Source organism: Antennarius striatus, chromosome 18, assembly GCF_040054535.1.
Source record: "Antennarius striatus isolate MH-2024 chromosome 18, ASM4005453v1, whole genome shotgun sequence".
In the NCBI taxonomy this organism is placed as follows: Eukaryota; Metazoa; Chordata; class Actinopteri; order Lophiiformes; family Antennariidae; genus Antennarius; species Antennarius striatus.
In genome coordinates, this window is record NC_090793.1 from 7,940,834 (window position 1) to 7,961,964 (window position 21,131).

The following is a 21,131-nucleotide window of genomic DNA, read 5'->3' on the forward strand; positions in this document are numbered from 1 at the left end:
AATAGCTCCCAAAGTGAGTGTTATTCTTTCGTTTATTGATGACTCTGCTGTGCTGGTAGCTTGAACCTCTTAATCAAAAACCCTTTGCTCTTTGAAGTAACTCAAATTAAAACTGGTGGGCTATTAAAGTTCTGATGGAAGTGATTCTCTTTTCTCTCGTTTCATCTAAATGGCTGATAAAGGATGACGGATTTCCTTCCCAGGAGTTCATGATGACAAACTGTTCATTATTGTCACTCGCAAAGTGTTTTGTTATTATTTCATGTCATACATTTAATCAGTTCCATCAAGAACTCTGATACTAAAGTAGTCTGAAAGGGAATACCCACAGTATTTTTTGATGTATTTAAAAAATCTGCATTTTTATACACTTCAAGGTTCAAAGTTAATAGAGGCTCACATAATTGGAGCAGAAACACTCGAGTCACAAGTTCACTGTTGGCTGTTAAGAGCAAACTGTTTGTGTAGCTACATCTAGGGAATTCAACACACTAGTTGTGTCATCATCGCCGGCTCCAGTATCAGCTGTGATTGTCTTGTTGCTATGTCATAACCTTAATCAGGTCACGTCCATCTGGCAGGATGGATCCCGACTGCGAAGCCTGCAACATTTCTTACTGGGTACCAACTAGAATCTTTGGCAGTGGAGTTTGTGTATTCGTTTTGCTCTTTCCAAGTCTGTGAAAATCTGTGTTATCATTTGCTCAATTGTTCTCTGGTTGGCAGAAAGTTAAACCAGTTCCTTATCTTCTAACTCCTGTGGACTGGGAATTTTTACAGTCCCTTTGGTTCATGTTTGTTATATATCATCTTTTTCAGTAGCATCATGATATCTCAGGACACAGTAGAAGTTTTTCTGCATCCAGAAGCACAGGGTCTTAAAAGATCAAGGGTGATACTACCAACTTCCCTGTCATGTTGTATCATGTGCTGCCATGCGCCATTCCCGCCATTTGTTTATAGCGTTGGCTGTCTGAGGCAATTTCACTGGCTCATCTCTCCTCTGGAATGCCCCCCCCCCACTCCCCCCACCCCGCCAGAGGGCATCAGAGCATCCTCCACCAGAAGAACTTCATCCTTTGTGCCTTTATGCAAAAGGATGACAGCAGACGGCATTTGCACTTCTCGGTCTCCTCCCTTTTCTTTCACTCATTTTTATTTCTGAAATGTCTCCTATTTCAGTATTTTGTGAGTTGTTTTCTTTTTTTTCTGCTGTACATTCTCTCAAACTCGTCTCCGGTCTGTTGACTCACCCGGGGCTGCTTTTTCTTCCATTCGGCTCCGGTATGAACTGTTTCAACATGCCACATTCATTGTCATTTCTTGACAGCAATAGACTCACTTTGTTCCCAGGCTTTAACCCATCATAAAGAGTTTTGGATATCCCACTATGCCATCATAGACTTTATAATGCATCATTATGCATAATGTTATGACTGGCAGAGCAGTTACTGTTCACTTTTTTTTTGTGTAGGTGTGTTTCTAAATACCAGTATGGACATGGACTAAATCAATAACATTATTATTATTATTATTATTATTATTATTATTATTGATTCTTTGAAATTGCAAAGTACCAATAATTACAGGTTATTTTAGGAATTAATAATAATGAAAACATCCAAAACTGCAAAGATGCTATAGCTGTTGCTGCTATCATGACAACTAATGTTGATGAGGTAACAGATATTCTGCTTTACAGTCTCTTGTCATGATGAACCATAACTTATATAATTATTTTTATTGTGGTCAGGGTTTTGTGGTGGTTTTGAAGTTGAACGTTTTGTGTGTGCTCATGCAGGTGCGTGTGTACAAACACGCATACAGTGCTTGCATGATTGGAACCCATCTCACTGCTTTTGCCCAGAGACAATGCTTGGTAGTGCGTGTCCAACTCGAGTTGCTGCTTTGTTTCTTCCTCATGCATCAAAACTCTTCATCCCTCTTCAATGAAAAGGATGTTGCAACATCTTTTAATGCATTGGTGTCTTTGATCATTGGAACAGAATTTATAATTCGAGGGCAGGAGCTCTTAAGTATGGAGCTCCTCGCAGCCTGAACAGACAATGTCGATATCGCAAGTAAAAACCTCCAGCATTTGCAAGAGCTTCACACTTTAGTTTAAGGTCACAGTATGATTGGTTTTCTGTCAGGGTAATGGGGTTCTAATAGCATTGCCTTGCATTTGAAATTTTCCCTTTATCTCCTTAAAGTGGAATCTGTAAACAGAATGTAATCACGAAGATAATTGGAAGCGATGACACCAAAGGAACGCTGCACAAATGAATTACATGACTGTAAAATGTTCGCCTTTTGTATAATAACAAATTTACGAATAAACCTTGCCAATGGGATTCATCAGGGCCTTTCTCAATAAGTATTATTAAAAGTTCAAAATCAAGTCATTTTTTCTATCAATATCATATTAATGATACATCATGCTATCATCTTTTTCCACATTTCATTTCTCTGTGGAATTGTTTTGTCTGCAGTCACTTGTGTTTTCTCCTTAAATTAGACTTTTGGGGGTAAAATCCATACATTTTGTATAACCCACAATTACACACATGATTTCTAAATATCTTTTAGAAAAACACAGCAGGGAGCCAATTCCAAATTCTGGCTCTAAGTCACAAACACAAACACACACGCACACGCACACGCATAAACAAACATGCACATCGTCCATGCGCCTCTGGGGGAATGAGCTGTCATTTCTTATTTCCCCTTATGTGTGACGTAGAAGACTTTATCTGTAGAGGGCGTTTGATCTGCTTTCACTTGGGGCTTGGACTTGCATTTCTGTAAGCCCCAGTCAGTTTCCAGCATCTCCCAGTTTCTGTCCTCATCGCTTCCTTTTTCTCTGTCTTTGCAGCATGCTTTCAATCTTTTCTTCTGTTATTGGTGAAGATTGAACTGTATTTTATCCGTGCTTTCCCCTGTGATTGCTGCAGCTTTAATTCTTAATCGTTTATTCCCACCAAAGCACTTGATTTAACTTCCCTGCTTCTTCCCACCAACGCAGGCCCTGACCTTGTTAAATTTAGAATATATGACCAGTCTTTCTCTCTCGTTGTTTTGATGAGAACATTATGGTTGACATCAGGAGAACGGTGGGAACCGAGGAGGTGGCTGTCTAATCCCTTCACCCATGAAGGTTGATTTGTGTAGGTTTGTTAAATCTACATTAATCCCCAGTGAGTGTGGAGTTTTATCTATTTACTCACAACCTTAGCCAGAAGCTGAGCTCACAAATATTGATTTGAGCAATCTATTATCAGGAAACATACCATAAGTAATCCGATGACGTTTACTTAAGAACCATCTAAAAGCTTTTCATGGGAAAAAAAAAATCCTCTCACAATAGCACTTCCTTTGAGCTTTGAACTGAATCAGCCAGATGTTGGTGTGATATTTCCATTTCACATGGTGATCCAATAATAATATGAAGTGCAACAAGGAGCAGCAGCTTGCAGGATGTTCATAAATGGTGACAGGTTTGTGTGAGGGGGCGTCTTCAAATGACTCATTTGTCATTTAACTTCAAGGCTTCTTTTGGGCACCAACCAAGCATGAGGGACTGAGCCACACTCTCTTGCGAAGTTGTGTATGTGTATGTTTGAATAGAGACATTGTCCATTCCTTTGTATAATTATAATAGTATTGGCAATATAATGTGATAATGAGAATAATATTTATGACTTATAGACTGTGTGCTTCTGTATCCATACAGCCCTATTATTACCACATCCATTTTTTTCCTCAATGCTTTCTTCCCTTCAGTGCAAATCACCTGCTATTATCCCCCTAAATCATTAGTTGCTTTTGCAGCCTAACTCTCCTGGCACACACGTCCGAGGCAGATCTATTCCTGCACTACAGCGACCTGTGTGGTTAATAATATGTAATGGCCATTGGTGTTGTTTCCTTGCTCCCAAAAATATACAGTAGGCAATACAAGAGACCACATCAGTGTTCGCTCGATGTCAGCTTTATTTTGCAAAGCTATTTAAGATGGACACGTAAGACTTTAAAGCACAAACTCTGCAAATTTCAGCTCATGAAGGATCTTGATACACAAAGTCAGCAGAAGTCCGAGGATAACCAGCTTCATTTGTAGATGAAGACGGACGGGTAAGAGCTGCTCTCAACATAACAGCAGTGTAATGAAAAAACAATTGAGAGGTTGATTTATGTAGCAGCAAGCATCCCCCATTACCCAAATCAATCACACTTGACCTCTTTTTAAGCCCCTCCCCCACCGTTTCATGGATACCACCCTATGGTAAATAATAAGGGGGGGGACATAGATATCAGATGATAAAACATCACATTTCTGACTACAGAGATCAGTCTCCTGGTTTTCTTCGATCACGTTGTTATCATCATCATCATCATCATCATCATCATCATCATCATCATCATCATTATAATATAGTATCCAAGGATGCAGACCTTCGCTGAACCAGCTGTTCATTTATATTTTCCTACATGGTCTGGCTGGCTGAGCCGTGGACTCTAACTGATGCCTCCCTGTGTTGGACACCTAATTGAATTGGCTTAAGGTACATTTAGCTGGCACAGGCTCAGATTAGTCCACCTTCATCCTGATGAGGTGTGACCCTTTAGCTGTCAGGCAACACAACAACAGGACTGCTGGCATTTTTTTAATGGTCTCATTTGTTCTAATGAGAAAACGACAGCAACCCCCAGCAGAAAGCACAATTTCACAGATCGGACGACATTTGTTTTCTGTGTCGATAGAGCCGTGGCCTCGAAGCATTCATCCAAGTAATATGTCTCAATTTCACAGCCTTTGCTCTGAGATCATTCCTTCCATCAGATGACCGTTGTTGCCATTGCGGGGGCCGTCAAAGCCCCACGTTTCCACTTCTTTCAGCTGCAGTCCACATAACATCGAACTGCGAGGAGACACCTGTGGTTCTCCTCTCAGCTGGACTTGATTCGACAAAGATTGTAAAACTAGATGTCCCACAGTTGGGATGTTAAGTTGAGGGAGACAAGAACTCTGATGTCTCAGTTTTTCTTCCATGGTGTTAATGATATGAAAGCGCTGTACTACATTGGTCCAGATCAGCTGGTTGCAAATGAACTGTTATCTAGGAGACATACATCAGGAGGTGTACTACGGCTCTGTTAATTAGAAAAAGCAATGCATAAAAGAAGCATAGAAACAGACTGCATTTGTGAGGAGCTGTCACAAGAAATGCAAAAAGTGATAACAGTGATAAGACACAACCCTACATGGATGAGTGAGGATCCTTGTCTGCTTCTATGGAGAAGAAAACAGTAAAAACGCCGGAAGGCGGGAAGCGCTCCCTGATGTAAGAGGATGTCAGAGGCTCAAAGTGTGAAAAGAAGGAAGAAAGGGAATGACAGGTTGGAGAAGAGCAACACTTAACACAAAGTATTAAACTAAACTTTCAGCAGCCGCCAAACAAGCAGTAATGGGATTGTTGCAGTTATTTTTCTTCCTCCTCCAGAAAATATGGGATCCATAACGAAGGAATAAATCGGTCCACCTCTCCCTGTGATCTCTCGATGCCGTTTCATGATCGCAGGCGAGATAATGGCGACCCTCACATTCAACGACCCTCCTCTCAAGCACACCTCAGAAGCTAAGCTATTATTAAAACCCCCCCATGCTGCAATTACAAAAGATGATTTTTTTGCCTGCATTGTAAGTTCCACAATGGAGAATCTGCAGAGCGTTGTTTCATCTCAGTCTCTAAAGTTATGGTGCTAAAGCAATATGGATTTTGCCTTTGTTTAGGTTTGAAAATCTTTGTTTGCCCACAGCAGAATTAAGGAGCATGGTAGTGTAATTACAATCACATTTGACTGATGACATCTTGAGCCCTGAACAATCATGGTTTTTTGTGATGATCATCTGTTTCTCTTCACAGGAACCTGGGGAAATCTGGGCTGCGTGTTTCCTGTCTGGGGCTCGGTGAGTACATTTAATTAGCATCAGAGGCAAATGCATGATGCTTTCATAAAATACTCTGTATATAAAGACAATAAAAGTTCTAGCAATATAGCAATTCCATTATTTTATTTCACCCCACTGCGCAACTCATGCATCTTTCATATGTATGTGAGTATTTAGAGACAACACAAAGATGTTTGCAGTGTTCGTGTTTTCCCCCTTAATATTTAATCAATAGTACTGGTCTCACAAACAAACTCAATCATCATACATGTCCCTGTGCACATTGGAGCGTTAACACTCTCATGCATCTTCACAATACTTACTTATGTATATAAACCTAGTGTGTATATACACTGAATGTCGACCGTATCTTTAATTATGCATACTGAACCATCATTTACTTCACAGAGAAATGCGACAATTCAGAAATTCTGAAGAACATTTAAATGTGCCTGACTGAGGTTATTAATCAGCCGTGTCTGAATTTTATTTTTCAATGATGAACAAGTCTTCGCCAATGAAATATGAAGCTTGTACTATGCGACTCTGAGGGCTTTTTTTTTTTAATCAGAAGAAAAAAGGTCCCCTCTAAGCCTTGAATTCTCAAATCCTAGAAAAGCTCCCAGTCCAAAGATAAGAGAACTCAGAAATTAACATATTGCATAAAAAGCAGCACAAAAGCAACGTGTGAAAAACATCTAGCTGAGGTTTTTATTGATTACGGAAGCATATGTGTTATTTGTTGTCTCACTCTCCGGATGCCAACTCCAGGAAAATTCTTACACCTCTGTATTTTTACATCTGTGTTTTATACCTCTGTGAGTGGATAGGTGCCAAATTATAATAAATTAATGGATATTTTATCAACAGAGGTAGTGGTCTCTGCTTCCACTCTGTATGCGTAGCTACCTAGCTTCACATTTAATGACTCTTCTGCATATTGACGGCAAAGACATAAGAATATTATCATCTCTCTCATCTAACGTCGGACAAGAGAGCCTCATGGCGGCAGAATGCTAAGTAATGAGTCTAGGCTTCCCTGCAACACTTTTCAACTTATTTTGGGATCCCAACGTGTTCCCAGACCAGGTATCCCCCGGGTGTCCTGAGCATGCCTGGAAAACCCCAAAAGGAAGCATCCTAACCAGATGGTTCTGACACAACAGGCCCCAAGATATCTAACCCCCTTCTCTTGAAAGAACAGCTCATCCCCAACCCCGATGGATCACGCCACCGGTTTCCATCAGAAGACCATGGCCTCAGATATATGAAAATAAAAATTTAGTCTTTGACAGGCAAACAAAAAAGTAAAGAATCTATGTGAATTTTTTTTTTTTTTACTTGCCTGCTGCCAGATCCAGGCTTCACCTCCACCAGTGTGCTGCTGCATTTCTGGAAAAGGTGACTTTTTATTGAACAGGCTCTGCCTTATTTTGTATTAGTGTGTGATGACACGTAACATGCAACAGCAGCAAACAACAGAGGATTTAGAGGAGAATAAAAAATAAGAATTCATCTAATGCTGTTTGAAAGAAGAGGAGACTGTGGGACCGCTTCTATCTGCAGTCCATGCATATATGATATTATGGATATGATGATTTATTTTATTTAAATACATATAATCTATTATATTATTCATCAATTCTATAAATAATCCAGAGTAAACCTTTCTGCAAAAGCATTCAACAATATATTATTATACTGTTTGGGGTTTTTTTTGCTGCATTCAAGAGTTTGCTGCACCGACATAAATTATACAGGTTTAAACAGATGAAACTCGCTCAGTGACTTTTATTTTAACATATCAGCTTCAGCTTTAGGACGTGTCAATGCCAAAAGTCTTCCCGCAATGCCACAGCTTTAACTTTGATTTTTCTTTTAACAGGCACATGGGTAACATTTGGAGGTCAGATCTCTGATGAGGTAAGATCGTCTGACAGATCCAACGTTCACTCATCACATTTAGTGAGAAACGCTGTCTGTTACAATCAAAGACTCTGCAGTTACAGCTACATAGCAGCTGTGACTGTTTCTAACGCCCAGTTCTGAGTTCCAATGGGATCGATTTACTTTGACTGGATGTAAAATGGTGCAAGTCGAAGGCATTTATTAGTCTGGTATCAGTTTCCCCAAGTCACAGCTGGTTGTTAAATCCCTGTTGGCTCCACCAAGGCCAAGTTGTTGCAGGCTTGTTTCTCACTGTCAAGTTATGAAATAGAGCACTTCTTCTGCAGCCTTTATCTGGCCTTGAAAGGGGAGAAAACACCTAAGAGGCGTCGGCTCATCACAGCCTTGTGATGATGGGAATAACCGAAACGTGCAGATGTATGAACAAGCTCACCAGACCAGAACAGGAGCTGAGTGTAAAAAAGGGTCATCGTGACAAAATTTGCATTCACATGCACAACTCTGCATAAACTGCAAGAACAGAAACTAGGTCAGAATAGTCTGTGAAATACATAGAGCAGTAAACAGTTAGACAACAAGCAGCCTGTGCAGTTTTCCTGGTAACATCCATCTCAGCAGAGCACAGGTTTACTCTCCATCTGCTTCTTCAAGGAATTCTTGTGACCTGACTTTTATTCTGTGTACCTGTGGTAATATTTAGTCATGTAATCTACAGAAAAGGGATTTTTGTTTTCTTGTCTGTGTCAGGTGGCCGAGCAGCTGATGACTATTGCCTATGAGAGTGGAGTCAACCTGTTCGACACAGCTGAAGTTTACTCCGGGGGGAAGTGAGTGATGTCTCCAATTTGTCAACTGATGCATGGTCAGAAGCCATTGCCGTGGTCAGGTCAGAAATACTATCAATAGGACAAAATGTTAAGGAAGATTGTATAAGGATGGGAAGAATTAAGTACTATAATCTGAGACCATCTGGTGTCACCGCAGTAGGTGTCACCAAGTAGGAATGGGGAGGATTTACCCCAAATAATGGGTCTACACACAGATACGCAACATAGAAGGATCAAGACCAGGGGCAGACATATATAACATGCTACTAGCACCTGCTCAGCACTGGACTTTGTTCTAAATTGCCACTGGAAGTATGAAAATGCAGTTGAAGTGCAAAGACAATTTAGGAGGTAGTCCCTTCCTCACAACATACTTGCTGCACAGACTTTTTTCCCTGAAACCTTCCAAGGATTCTTTCTTCCTTTGTGGAGCTTATCAATGTCTGTGGTCTTCCAGAACGCTTTTTGTGGATGTTCTGAACAGTTCCATCAGCTTCGAACTCATCTCTCATTTAAGTGATGGTGGTTCTTTTTGAAACTCCCTCCTAAATTACCTTTGCAGTTAAACTGTGTTTTCATACTGCCAGTAGCATTTTAAAATGAATTTCCCTTCTTCACTTTAGTTTAGTCTGACTGCCATCATTGGCTTCAATGCATTTAATTTGCACAAAAAAAACCTTGTACAATTTAGTTGTAGAGTTGCTAGGGGGTGTGAACATATTTTGGGAGACCCTGTATTTATCAGATGAAACTGGCATTCATGTATTGCAGTTTAAGCTAAATAAACCCTGCAGTATTTCCATATTGTGGTTTTCATAAGTCAATTCAACCAATACAATTACTCATAGAGGGGCACATTAAATGCAATAATCCACTCTCCTCACACACATTCACTGTCTAATACTGAGCTGCAATGCAGAAGACTCCAATTCAAAACCAACTACAGGGAAACCAGCAACTTCCTTGTAGCTAGAATACTATCAGATCTCCTGAGAGAAGCTACTAAACATTGACCCAGACAAACACTATCAATCAGGTTGTTAACTCAGGGGAGTGTTTAGGCGACACAGTGTTACTGGGTTGTTTCTGGACCCATTACAGGAGATGCACGACGACTGTAAAAGTCAAGTTACCCAGAATTGAGTGTCAGAGAGAGTGTTCAGAAGACGAATACCTCACTGGACAGAAAGTACGCTCACAATAACCTGCAAGTCATTTATGAGTGATGAAGAAAGAGCCCTGCTTAGACTACATAGGAGTGAAATACATCTAATTCTTCTGCATTAATAACATTGATCCCCTGAGTTGAAACAGAAGGAAAGGTAGCTGTGACTCGAAAGTCATTTACATAATATTATACATCACTGGAGGCTCCCTATAATGTTCAAATCCAATCTGCAGTGTAGGCCAAGATGCTGTCTCGCTGCGTAATGTGGAACACGTTTAAGCTGCATTGAATTGAAGGTTTCTGGTTAAATTCAGACATGCAAGACATTTATCCTTTGTTATGTACTCATTCTTATTCAGGTAATAGGGCAATAGATGTGTGTCAGATAAAAGTCACACCTTAATGCTCTGGCACCTTCAAATATAATCTCGTCATCTCATTGTGTGTGATGTCTTTGCAGAGCAGAGATAATCCTGGGAAACATTATCAAGAAAAAGTGCTGGAGGTACAGTTTCATAAAACTCCAAATGCAACATCATGAAGAGACTGTGTGTGCGTGTGTGCGTATGTGTGTGTGTGTGTGCTACATGACCATGTGTGCTGGCAAAAAAAAAAAATGTAGCCAATGTTAGCGTTCTATTCCAAAGAAGTCTGGAAAGCCTGCAGGGGTTAACTTCTCTTCAGCAACAATAGTATTCCTGAGTTGAGCACTGATGTTCGGCGATGAACCCTGGCCCCCTTTTGATAGAATAATTTATCCCAAAGGTGTCGGAGATGTAAGGTCAGCACTTTCATCCTGTCAAGTTCCTCCACTCGGAAAACCATTTCTCTGAGGAGGAATCCTGGATTTCCTGGAATCACTGTGATGTTGGGAAAGGAAAAAGGTTTAAGGAAGCTGTAAGGGGAAGTGTGGAAGTGTGTCTCAATTCAAAGGCTGCATTTGCATTTCTCTTCAGATAGGGAAGTCCAACCTTTCCCGACATTCATTAGGAGTGATTGAACTTTCTTTCTTTTTTTTCCAAGCAGAGACCATCAGCTAACGAATCCCCCCTCAGCAGATGAGGAGTTCAACTGAAGCATTTCAATACCCTTTAATACTAATCCTAAAAACTGCTCCTAGCGTTAAAGCTGGTTTTAGCACTGCCACTCCTACACCGCAGTTTTTACTGTATCTACTTCTCGCCATCAGACTGTATCATGTAAAGATGCTGGCTTGTGTAAACTGTGTCCTTCGTAGGATTCTTGAATTGAGACACAACTTCTGTTGTCCTCTTGTTGTGAAGCCACGCCTCCTTAAAAAATCGTCATCACAACACATGTCCTTGTTCTGGACAACATGTGAACAGTTAGGTTTCATCACAGGCAGAAGTAAAGCATATGTCAGAAGTAAAAGGAAAACATTTGAGCAAATCAAAAGAGGACTACGCCTGTACAGTCGTCTCTTTGAAGCTTTAAGCTTCTTAAGCCTTGTGCTAAACGCTGATGTCAGTTTGCTTCATGTTCAGAAATCAAAGTGAATGACAAGTTAAAGGTTTAGTAGTAAGGTGATGAAAGCTATTGCATTTTAACTTTGAGAAACCCGAATGTCACTGCGACACATCCAGACGAATTCCTATTCACACCCATTGGCAGGTCTTACTGGAATAAAGGCACCTGGTCCAAACCTGAGTAGAATACAACAACAAGTTGAACCATATAGTGCATGTGAGCCATGAGATATAAATGTGTATATCTGATTTCAAGCAATTTATATGTCAAATTAAGGGTACATCCGTCTTACTAATCACAGATGTACGATTATAAATAAACACAAAGACCTGAAATGCTCCCTATCTAGCTACGGATTGTCTAGAAGTAAAAACAACCATCACTCAAACTGAGGCAGCAAACAAATGCTGGTGAGCATGTGCACCACAGGATTATCAGTTCCAGTCATTAATACTGCATGTGCTGCCACACTGCAGTGATAGACTCTGTGTTTCATCCTCCTCAACAGGTTATGCCAGCAACTCTGCTTGCCTTTACCTCAACTCTGGATCCATTTCAATTATTGATCGCTCAGGCATGGGGGATTTTATAGCCAGGGAGCTGCCTTGTTAGTCTTCAAAGAAAAGAAGCTTCTGTCATTCATACTAAATAAGCTCATGTTCACCCTCCAGTAGGAAGTAGGAAATTCTTCACTGTAAAGTACGATGCGTAAACCGTCATGTATGTGCACACTTGCTATCACGCACACATGGACATGCCAGCTAACACTCATCTTTATGGAAATGGAGTGAAAGCTGCGTTTTATGGTTTGTGTCTTTTTGTCATCTTTCAGGAGATCAAGCCTAGTGATCACCACAAAGCTCTACTGGGGTGGGAAGTAAGTGTTTATCTCCTGCACATGTGTGCTTTATGTATCACCAGTTGAAAGGCCGGACATTAAATCATTTGCCTTCCGCTGTGGAATGTGGCAGAGGATCTGATATTTTTGAAAAACCTTGGGCACAATAAAAAATAACAGCATGAATGTGTTTCTGAAGCAGTTCCGTGGCGTCTCAGGCGGCATTAGTCACATAGTTTCTAAAAGCCTTCAAGTCCATACGGAGGGAACAGAAGCACTGCAGTGTGTTTGCCTGGACCTCATTATAACTATCTGGTGTAGATAAGAAGGGCACAGCCCACGTGATGTTGTGTAAATTTAATTTAAACTCATCCTTTCAGACTATCACTAAGGTACCAAACAGGCTCAACAGCGTATGGATTTAGAGAACATCTACTTAACCTCACACTGAGTGAGCTGTGAGGGTGCCTGAGGCGTCTGTTGAGCTTCTCATCACCCAAACACACACTACAAATCTGCACACTTCACTCTCCATTGCACTGCATCACCATCCTGCACAACAGGGAATAAGACATGACAGCACGAAAGAGACAGTGCATGTTTGTGTGTTTATAATACATTATTATAACCCTTAACAGGCTGAAACTCCACAAGGGAGGAAAGTGAATAGAGAAAGTGTGAAATGAAATAAAGAAAACATGAGCAGCAGGCAAAAAAAAAAAAAAGAAACACGAGAGCAGGACGGAAAGGAAAGAAGGAAAATGATGTGGCTCTCCACATCATAAAGACAGGTTTAGCAACTAATATAGTGGAAACGTTCCACTCCCGTTTGTCCTTACTCCAGGTACACCAGCATCAAGGCAAGGATATGCTTAAAATGTATTAATTATGAAATCCAAAATGTCACACAGTCCCTCCAGTCCACGTTAAGTCTTCTTCAGAGCTTGGCTGGAAAGAGGAGTAAAGGTAGTAGAAAAAGTACCAGTAATATTGATATAACTAATGGTTAACTGGGATGTTGTTGGCAAACGGTGAACACAGTGACAAAAAGCCTCGTGTTTGCTCTCGGCTCAGTTTGTTCTGTAGCTGCGGAGCGTCAAGTGGGCGTTTTTTTTCTCTCCAGTGATCACTAGGTAGTTTGTTGTGCCGGCTTTTCAATAATCTCATTCAGTTCGCAAGATTTGTGTTGATGCCCTCGATATACTTTCCCCCCCCCCCTCCTGCTGCAGAGCGGAGACGGAGCGAGGCCTCAACAGGAAACACATCATCGAAGGTAACGAGTGGATTTCCATTCCTCCGCTTTGTCCTTCACATCATCCCATCACTCAGTGCCTCGCAGCTCCCCTGCAATCTCTCACTTTTATCTCTTTTCCTCCCCCTCCCTCCTTCATCTCCTTTTGATTGTGCACCCAGACACATTTTAGAGTTGTGTGAATCTATGGCACATCAAGCCTTGACATATGTTTTGCCTTTCCTGTTTTATTACCTTTGAGGGTGTTCTTTTTACCCTGAGCTGCAACTGTTCGGGTATCCTCAAATACCCTCTCCTCGCTTCTATTAGGCTTCTATTTTTAGGCTTTATGGCCTTACTTAGTATCCGATACCACTGCCCACTTCTAGCCCTGTGCCCAAACAGATGGTCATCTGGTCCACAGTGCAAAGCATCTCCTGTATACTGACTCAGCTCTCTCGCAGGTTATTAACATTCACTATAGCCTCTGCAGTTTTGTTCTGTAACAAGCCAAGAGGAATACACTCAGAAAAATAAGAAGGAGGACAGAAACTGCAAAGTGGGAAAGATGGATGAAGCCAATCTGTCGAGCCTTTGGACATCATATTACCCCGTCTCACGGATGTGATGTGTCACCACAGGGGAGTTCAAAATGTATCCATACTACCACCAGCCACACTATGAGTCATTCCATTAGCTGAAGTGACATTTACATCCAATAATGGGGTGTCAGTAACAGATAAGTAACAGATATTAGCACAGATGAACAAAAATGTCAGTCTATTTTGCCAGCAGCACTGTTTACCCTTTTAACCACATCTACATTTAATAATTTTAGCCTTTTTAACGGAACACATAATTGCATTAGTAATTGCAGGGCAACTTGACAATGTCTTTTTTATTAAACATATTTCATGGTTCCAAAAATAGGCTTCCCTTTTAGCCAGTAGACTGGCTAATCCGGGAGACAGTGCAAAGTCCTAGTGATGATGGTGCAAGACTTCGACTAATATTCATGTAATGGGAGTTTCTGAGCTCTTGAGAGTGCAGATGACGGAGGAGGAATAAGTAGTCGGAAGGATCACCGGGAGACCACAGCATCTGGGATTAGCAGGCGGTGACGAGGCTTCTGGGTCTAATCTGTCATACACACTCACACATACTCAAGGGCACAAGCATGTCTTTTGCTTTACTTTCTATTACTCTGCTGACCTTTGCGACGGCTCAGGTTTTCATCTTTGGTTTTGTTTTCTTTCTGTTTGAATGGGGAACAATCTGTAGTTTCACTTCCAGCTAAGTGTTCCTGATCGTCTCTGCTTACAGCTTTGAGTTGTTTCACCGCGTGTCAAAACAACAGACATTTATGGAACAACCACAACAGATCACACAGATGCAGAGGATTTCTTTTTACCAGACTGTAGCTGTTGAGCTCATATTGACTCTGATTCAATCTGAAATGTATCTTTAAGTCTTTGTTTGAATCACACACACACACACACACACACACACACACACACACACACACACACACACACACACACCTTGAATAATGTCATTAATTTAAGTGGGTCAGCCACAATTACCATGCCTCAAGAGAGATTGGTGAATAGAAATAGAATAGTTCTCTATCAAGCATCTAGCGTCTTTCCCCAGCTCTGATGAGTGGTTTTAATTCAGGCATTAGGAGTAATATGGTGAGGCTAAATTCACTACTAGACATGACAATTTAAGAAAATATTTTACATTTATTTAGGGTAATTACTGCAGATTCAAACCATCACACTGGATCATATTATGTCTAACTAGAATTTAACCTGCTATAAAAGTGGTTTAATTCCAATCATGCATTCAGTTCTTATTGGATGAATACGGCACGACTTAATGGAGTGGAGCTTTAATTAGGGCTGTTGCTTATATCTGTCCCTTTTTTGCTATGATATGCAAATTTGCATCATCTAATTGTGAACCACACCTCCTATCTTTGCAATCGCTGTCCTCCCACTTACCATGAAGCCGTTATGAGCTCAAAAATGAAATTCCATTTAAAAGCAGCCACTCTTGATTCAGCAAAACTTCAGAATGGACCCACTGGTTTTGCGGTGAATATGAGTGATTAGATTCAAATATAAGGAGATAAAAATGTGATCTCCACTTGGAGTACATTGTCATATCAATACCTCCATGTTAGACTGCAAACTACTAGCTGCTGAATATATTAGAGTGTTTAGCTGCTTCAGAACCGGATATGTTTTTCTTCTCAGGAGTTGTTAGAAAGCAAAATAGAACTAACAACTCTGAATACAATGCTGTTTCAGATTGCTTTAAGGTTCTCCTGAAGTTGTGTTTGCCCAAAACTATCAGTTATGGCAGGCTTGAACAGTTTTGTTTGTTGTAATGTCATTCCTATAGCTTAACTCCATGACAGGGTCCCATAAATAGTGAGATGGGAGTCTCCAGCACACAATGATTATGACCCGAGCCACTTAGTTCCTGTCCAAAAGTGTCAAGGGGCAAGTTTCTGTATTTGTTAATATGTCTGACTAATCAATCAATCAATCAATCAATCAACTTTTATTTTTAAAGCGCTTAATCGCATAAACAAATTGTTTTTTCAGAAAGAAAAACCCAACAGAATCTTGCAGAGCAAACATAAGCAACAGTGGCGGTGGAAAAACTGCTTTATGAGGAAGAAACTCTGGGCAGGACCCAGACTCTGAAGAGCATCCATCTGCCTTGACCAGTTGGGTGGAAAAGAAATAGAATGTAGACAGGGACGGGGCAAGATGAAGAGACAGAGTGGCAGAAAGGCCCGATGGAGGCGCTGTCTGGAGTTTAGATCCAGCCACTGAGGTGGGGACCAGGACTTTCAGGCTGCAGTCACTGACTCCTAGGTTGAGAGCCCTGGGAGGTTGATATATTTTAATGAGATCTTCAACGTAAGACTGAGAAGAGCTTTTTATGTGATCATGAGGATCTTGAATTACATTCTAAATTTTATTGGAAGCCAATGTAAGGATGCCAGGACTGGAGTGACGTGCTCCTTCCTCCAAGTTCAAGTTAGTAAGCAAACAGCAGGGATCATAAAAGAAGAATTTGAACAACCTGACAGTAAAGAATTACAGTAATCTAATCTAGAAGTAACAAAGGCACAGATAATTATTTCTGCATCTCTAAGGGATAAGAAGTTTTCTATTTTTTTAGCAATGTTTCATAAATGAAAGTAGGCTGTCCTAGAGAAGGACATAATATAGAAGTTAAACGACAGGTCCTAATCAAAAATAACCAACAAATTCCTGACATAGAGCAATAATATCTAAGTGAATTACACCATCAGAAAATTAGTCTCTAATTTTGAGGCATGTCTCTTAACAATTGTTCAGATTTGTTGACTTTAATTGACAAATATAACTGAGTGTCATTGTGGCAGCAAAAATTAATGCTGTGTTTTCTGATAATATTTGGTAATGGTAACATACAACGATTAAACAATATTGGCCCCAGAACAGACACTTGAGGTACTCGACAACTAAATCTCTGAGGTTCGGAAGATTTATTATTTACATGGACAAATTGAAATCTATCAGATTGATAAGATCTAAACCAATTTAATGCCGAGTTTTTAATGTCCACATCATCTCCTCAGAAGAATACGATAATCTGGAGCTTCAAACGCAGCACTGAGGTCTAACAAAAATAAAACAAACAAAAAAAGACCTTTATCTGATTCTATTAGAAGGTAGTTTGTAACTCTCATTAGTGGAGCCTCCATACTGTGATTTGTTCTAAAACCAGAGTGAAAGTCCTCATATAGCCCATTCGCCAATACATGATGTTATTTTAAAAAGTTTCCCAGGTCCAGTGTTATTAATGGATGTACTCGTATGAAGACAGGTGACATTTAATGCTCATGCGGGCTTTGATAAGTCCTCGGTCCAAGTGCATTACAACCAACTTGTTAGAAATAAATAATATTTATTGATGTGTTTATTCTACATCTATATCTGTTACAGCAAATACGCTCAACGGTGATGACAACTCTCATTCCAGGTTTAAAGGGCTCCCTCCAGAGGATGCAACTTGAGTACGTGGATGTAGTCTTTGCTAATCGGCCTGACAGCAACACTCCGATGGAGGGTGAGTGATGGTTGACTACACTCTTTGGGTGGGGGGTGCCGGGGTGCGGGGGAAGAGACAATGCGTGTTGTTCTGTAGCATGAGAAGGTGAGAAATACTGGCTGTGGCCCTCACTTTGTTCGTGACCTTTGGATTACACCTGGGATTTGACTTTTGTTTGAAAAGTGTGTCTCCCTCAAATGCATGCGCACGCGTACGACACACACATCTTTACTCAACTGATAATCCTACCTCATCTCTCGTCCTCTATTTTAGTCTATCCCTCTCACTCATCTTTTTCTTTCCGTCTCAGTGGGATCACTGGTTTCCACTGCTCCTCTGAGCTTCTCCCACTCCCTGCCATCCAAGGGAGTGGACATGCTACCATGTCTTTCTTTTGAATGCTTCCCATTTCTTCATCGTATCTTCCTTGCCCTTCCTGTCCCTCACAGATAATTACGATTATCTGTCGGGTGCCAATGGAACCCTTATGATGGGTGGGATAAAATTAGAGTTCTGTTGACCTATCACCTTTAGAGCATATACAAGATCATCTCCACAAAGTTCCTAGTGGGTGTGAAAAGGAGGAGAATGTGTTTTACTTGGGGATTGGCAGGGGGGATGGAGTCTTACTGGGCACAATAAAATATTTTCCAGTCCCCCCACCCTCCACCCTCCACCCCCCCACCCGCCCCTCCAGTGAGCCAATCTATCATACTTACCATTCCTGGGGCATTGCTGTTACTGGTAGGAGCGACGCCTGTGGAGTTCTTTCAACAGGCTCTGTCAAAAACATCTCAGAATCTGTTTATGCCAATTGGGTAACTTTCCTAGAGAAATCCAATCAGATTAATCATTTGACCATATGATAGGTTGATGAAAGACGAACAGATGTGTGAAACAAAAAAAAGAAACAGACAAAAATATTGAGATGGATAGACCAAGTGTGTTTTGCTGTCAACAGGGAGCTCGGTCACACTTGTGAATCAGTGTTAAGCACTTATGTTTTACTTCAAAAGAGCAAAGACACTGCAGTAAATCCTCCACAAACTGTCCCTTTTAACAACTTGGTGGAGAGAGACTCATACAAAACAGTGTCCCTCTGTGACCTGTACATTTATATGTTGCAAGTTAGTTAGCAATCAAGAGTAAGACATTGTTTCTCATCCCCATAGTCCTGAAAAGTGAAACGGAATAAAGGATCAATACAGAAAAACCAGCGTTAACTCCTTGTGTCCTGCTTAGATAACATAAAGGTGTGTGTGGAATCATTTGTCTGTCCTGTGTGTTGTTATTTTGTGACTTTAACTGCTTCTGACTTTGTCTGGGACAACACGTGTCCCCTCGAGGACAAAATTGTGATGTCATCACTGCAGTCTCCCTTTGTTAGCATCACTTTTTCCCTCTCCTGTCCACTCATCCACTGTGTGTCTCTGGTTTTCTCCCCTGAAATCATCGGTGACTTTTTTTGTCTTTTTTTTGGTAATCAGAATACACTTAAATTCTGCTTTCCAACTTTTAGCACAAATACTGCTATCCAAGTTCATCCTTTCATGTCTGGCATTCCCTTCACATCATATATAATAATAATAATAATAATAATAATAATAATAATAATAATAATAATAATAATAATAATAATAATAATAATAATACATTTTATTTAAATGCGTCTTTCTCGACATTCAAGGTCACCATACAAGATTATACAAAGTTCATTTTACAATCAACAAATAAAAAAAAATAAAATCAGTACAAAGAGCAAATATAGTCATGAGATTGCAACAAAGTTTTCCTAGTTACCTCTCTGCTTGGATCTCTTCTCCCTGCTGCCAAATAATTTTCTTCATAAAGTGCTCAATTTGTAACAAATTTGTTGATTGAGCGCTTCGAGTCGAAGCATCTATGCCGTTCTGTTTTAATTAGTTTACTCCAGGCTGCAGAAACTGTCCAAGTCTCTAAATATTGCTATTCAGTCAGTCATCTTTCATTTGAAAGAACGACATGAAGAAAATAGAATCAATTGCATCAACTGAATTTGAAATGTGTGGTGCATGGCATATGAAGGATTTGATTCACAGGCCAAGGAGAAATAGCAGACATGGCATCAATAAATAGACTTCATGGCAACCCCTGAATAAAATACTTTTTCCTTGGAGAACTGAAAGGCTACTGCTAAAGCTTTCTGAGCACAAACACAAAACTATCCACTCAGGACATTCCTTCAAATTCTCAGATATCACTTCTAGCCTCATTTTCAACTTTCCCCAAATTCGTTGGATGAACTCCTGGATTGATCGTGTGCTTAGTTCTGGACAAATGTGGTGACAAGTTCAAGGTGTAGGAAATCCACCGCTACCCTCATGAGAACTGAGTGAGACGTGCAGAATAAATTAGTCATGACCACCACACTTTATGTGACTACCACTCTGCTCTGGTCTGGTTTAAACCACAATGCCTTATAATGTGCCGTATCTCCATAAAAAGTAAAAATTCCCTGACTATTGGACCAACTTTTGCATTGTGTTGTGCCTCTCTGCAAGCTCATACTATTTTGCTAGTAGCAATTGCAGCCTCTGAGTTCATGCCCGTAAAAGGAGGAGACCTCCACACATAGGAAACATCACCCAGCTGCCATTCAAGGTGAATTGATAGTTTAAAAGTGGAATAAACAGTCAGAGTCAGTAATGTATTTAAAAGAGTCCTATTGAGGAAACAGACAAATTAGGTCCCAATTTAAATTTTTGACTTTTACATTTACATACAAATGGTTGTGGCATTATCACATTGTTTTGTCTGTGGTGACAAAGTTCTTTACGTGAATAAATTAATTTGCTTGAGGCATTGCAGTTTTGGTCAGTTCTCCAGTTTTACCCTCAGCAAAACTGTGCTGGCTGTACTTTCCTTCACTTAACAGATTGCCATCTTCAGATATCTATCAGATTTATTGGGTACATTACTACAGTACATTGCCAGAACTTTCCCCACTTAATCGTAAAAGCAAAAACTGAATTTGGTTTTCATCCAATTGATGGCGTTTGCTGGATATCTCACCTGAGCGCTACGATCAGTGTGGCATCCACTGTAAGAAGTTATGAGTCACTGCAGTCTTGTAATGTTTGGCCAGTAGGTAAGCATGGACGTTGCAGAAGTTGCAGTCCATTTGCCTTGGTGTTGCGACTTACTCGTATCTACACAAACTCTTCTGAGTCGTAGTTGCTCCAAGGTTTCTATGTGGTTCACAAATTTTCCTTGTCCTCAAATCCCCCACTCCTTCCTTTTCTGAGCAGATGTACTGTGATTCCTCCGGCCTCTCACCTGCGCCAGCCATTCGCTCACTTGTTCTCTTAACACATTTTGCCCACCAGGGAAAGCCACTGATGAAAGAGAATCCTTCCTTTTTTAATCAGAATGTGCTGTGGTCTCATTTCTTCACTCTCATTTTCATCCTCCCTACTCAATATTTTGTCTCCAGTAAGCAATTACTGACTAATAACATAAATTGCTTTATCACCTAGTTGTTCTTTTCTGCAGCAATTAGAGCATTTTGCACACATTTCCATTTCCTATTGCATGAATTCTCCATTTATTAAAAAAAAAAACTC

The 21,131-nt window shown here is 40.4% G+C and overlaps 1 protein-coding gene across 3 annotated transcripts in view; it reads left to right on the plus strand.

The window, feature by feature from the left end:
* Window positions 1–21,131, plus strand: part of kcnab1b (potassium voltage-gated channel subfamily A regulatory beta subunit 1b) — a 34,261-nt gene that overhangs the window by 8,968 nt on the left and 4,162 nt on the right. For all 3 annotated transcript variants that reach the window (XM_068341439.1, XM_068341441.1, XM_068341440.1), the window contains 7 exons: window positions 5,928–5,971; window positions 7,839–7,876; window positions 8,609–8,688; window positions 10,317–10,361; window positions 12,177–12,221; window positions 13,412–13,455; window positions 17,461–17,547. In XM_068341439.1, coding sequence (XP_068197540.1) covers window positions 5,928–5,971; window positions 7,839–7,876; window positions 8,609–8,688; window positions 10,317–10,361; window positions 12,177–12,221; window positions 13,412–13,455; window positions 17,461–17,547 — 383 coding nt within the window. The remainder of the gene's footprint in view (window positions 1–5,927; window positions 5,972–7,838; window positions 7,877–8,608; window positions 8,689–10,316; window positions 10,362–12,176; window positions 12,222–13,411; window positions 13,456–17,460; window positions 17,548–21,131) is intronic.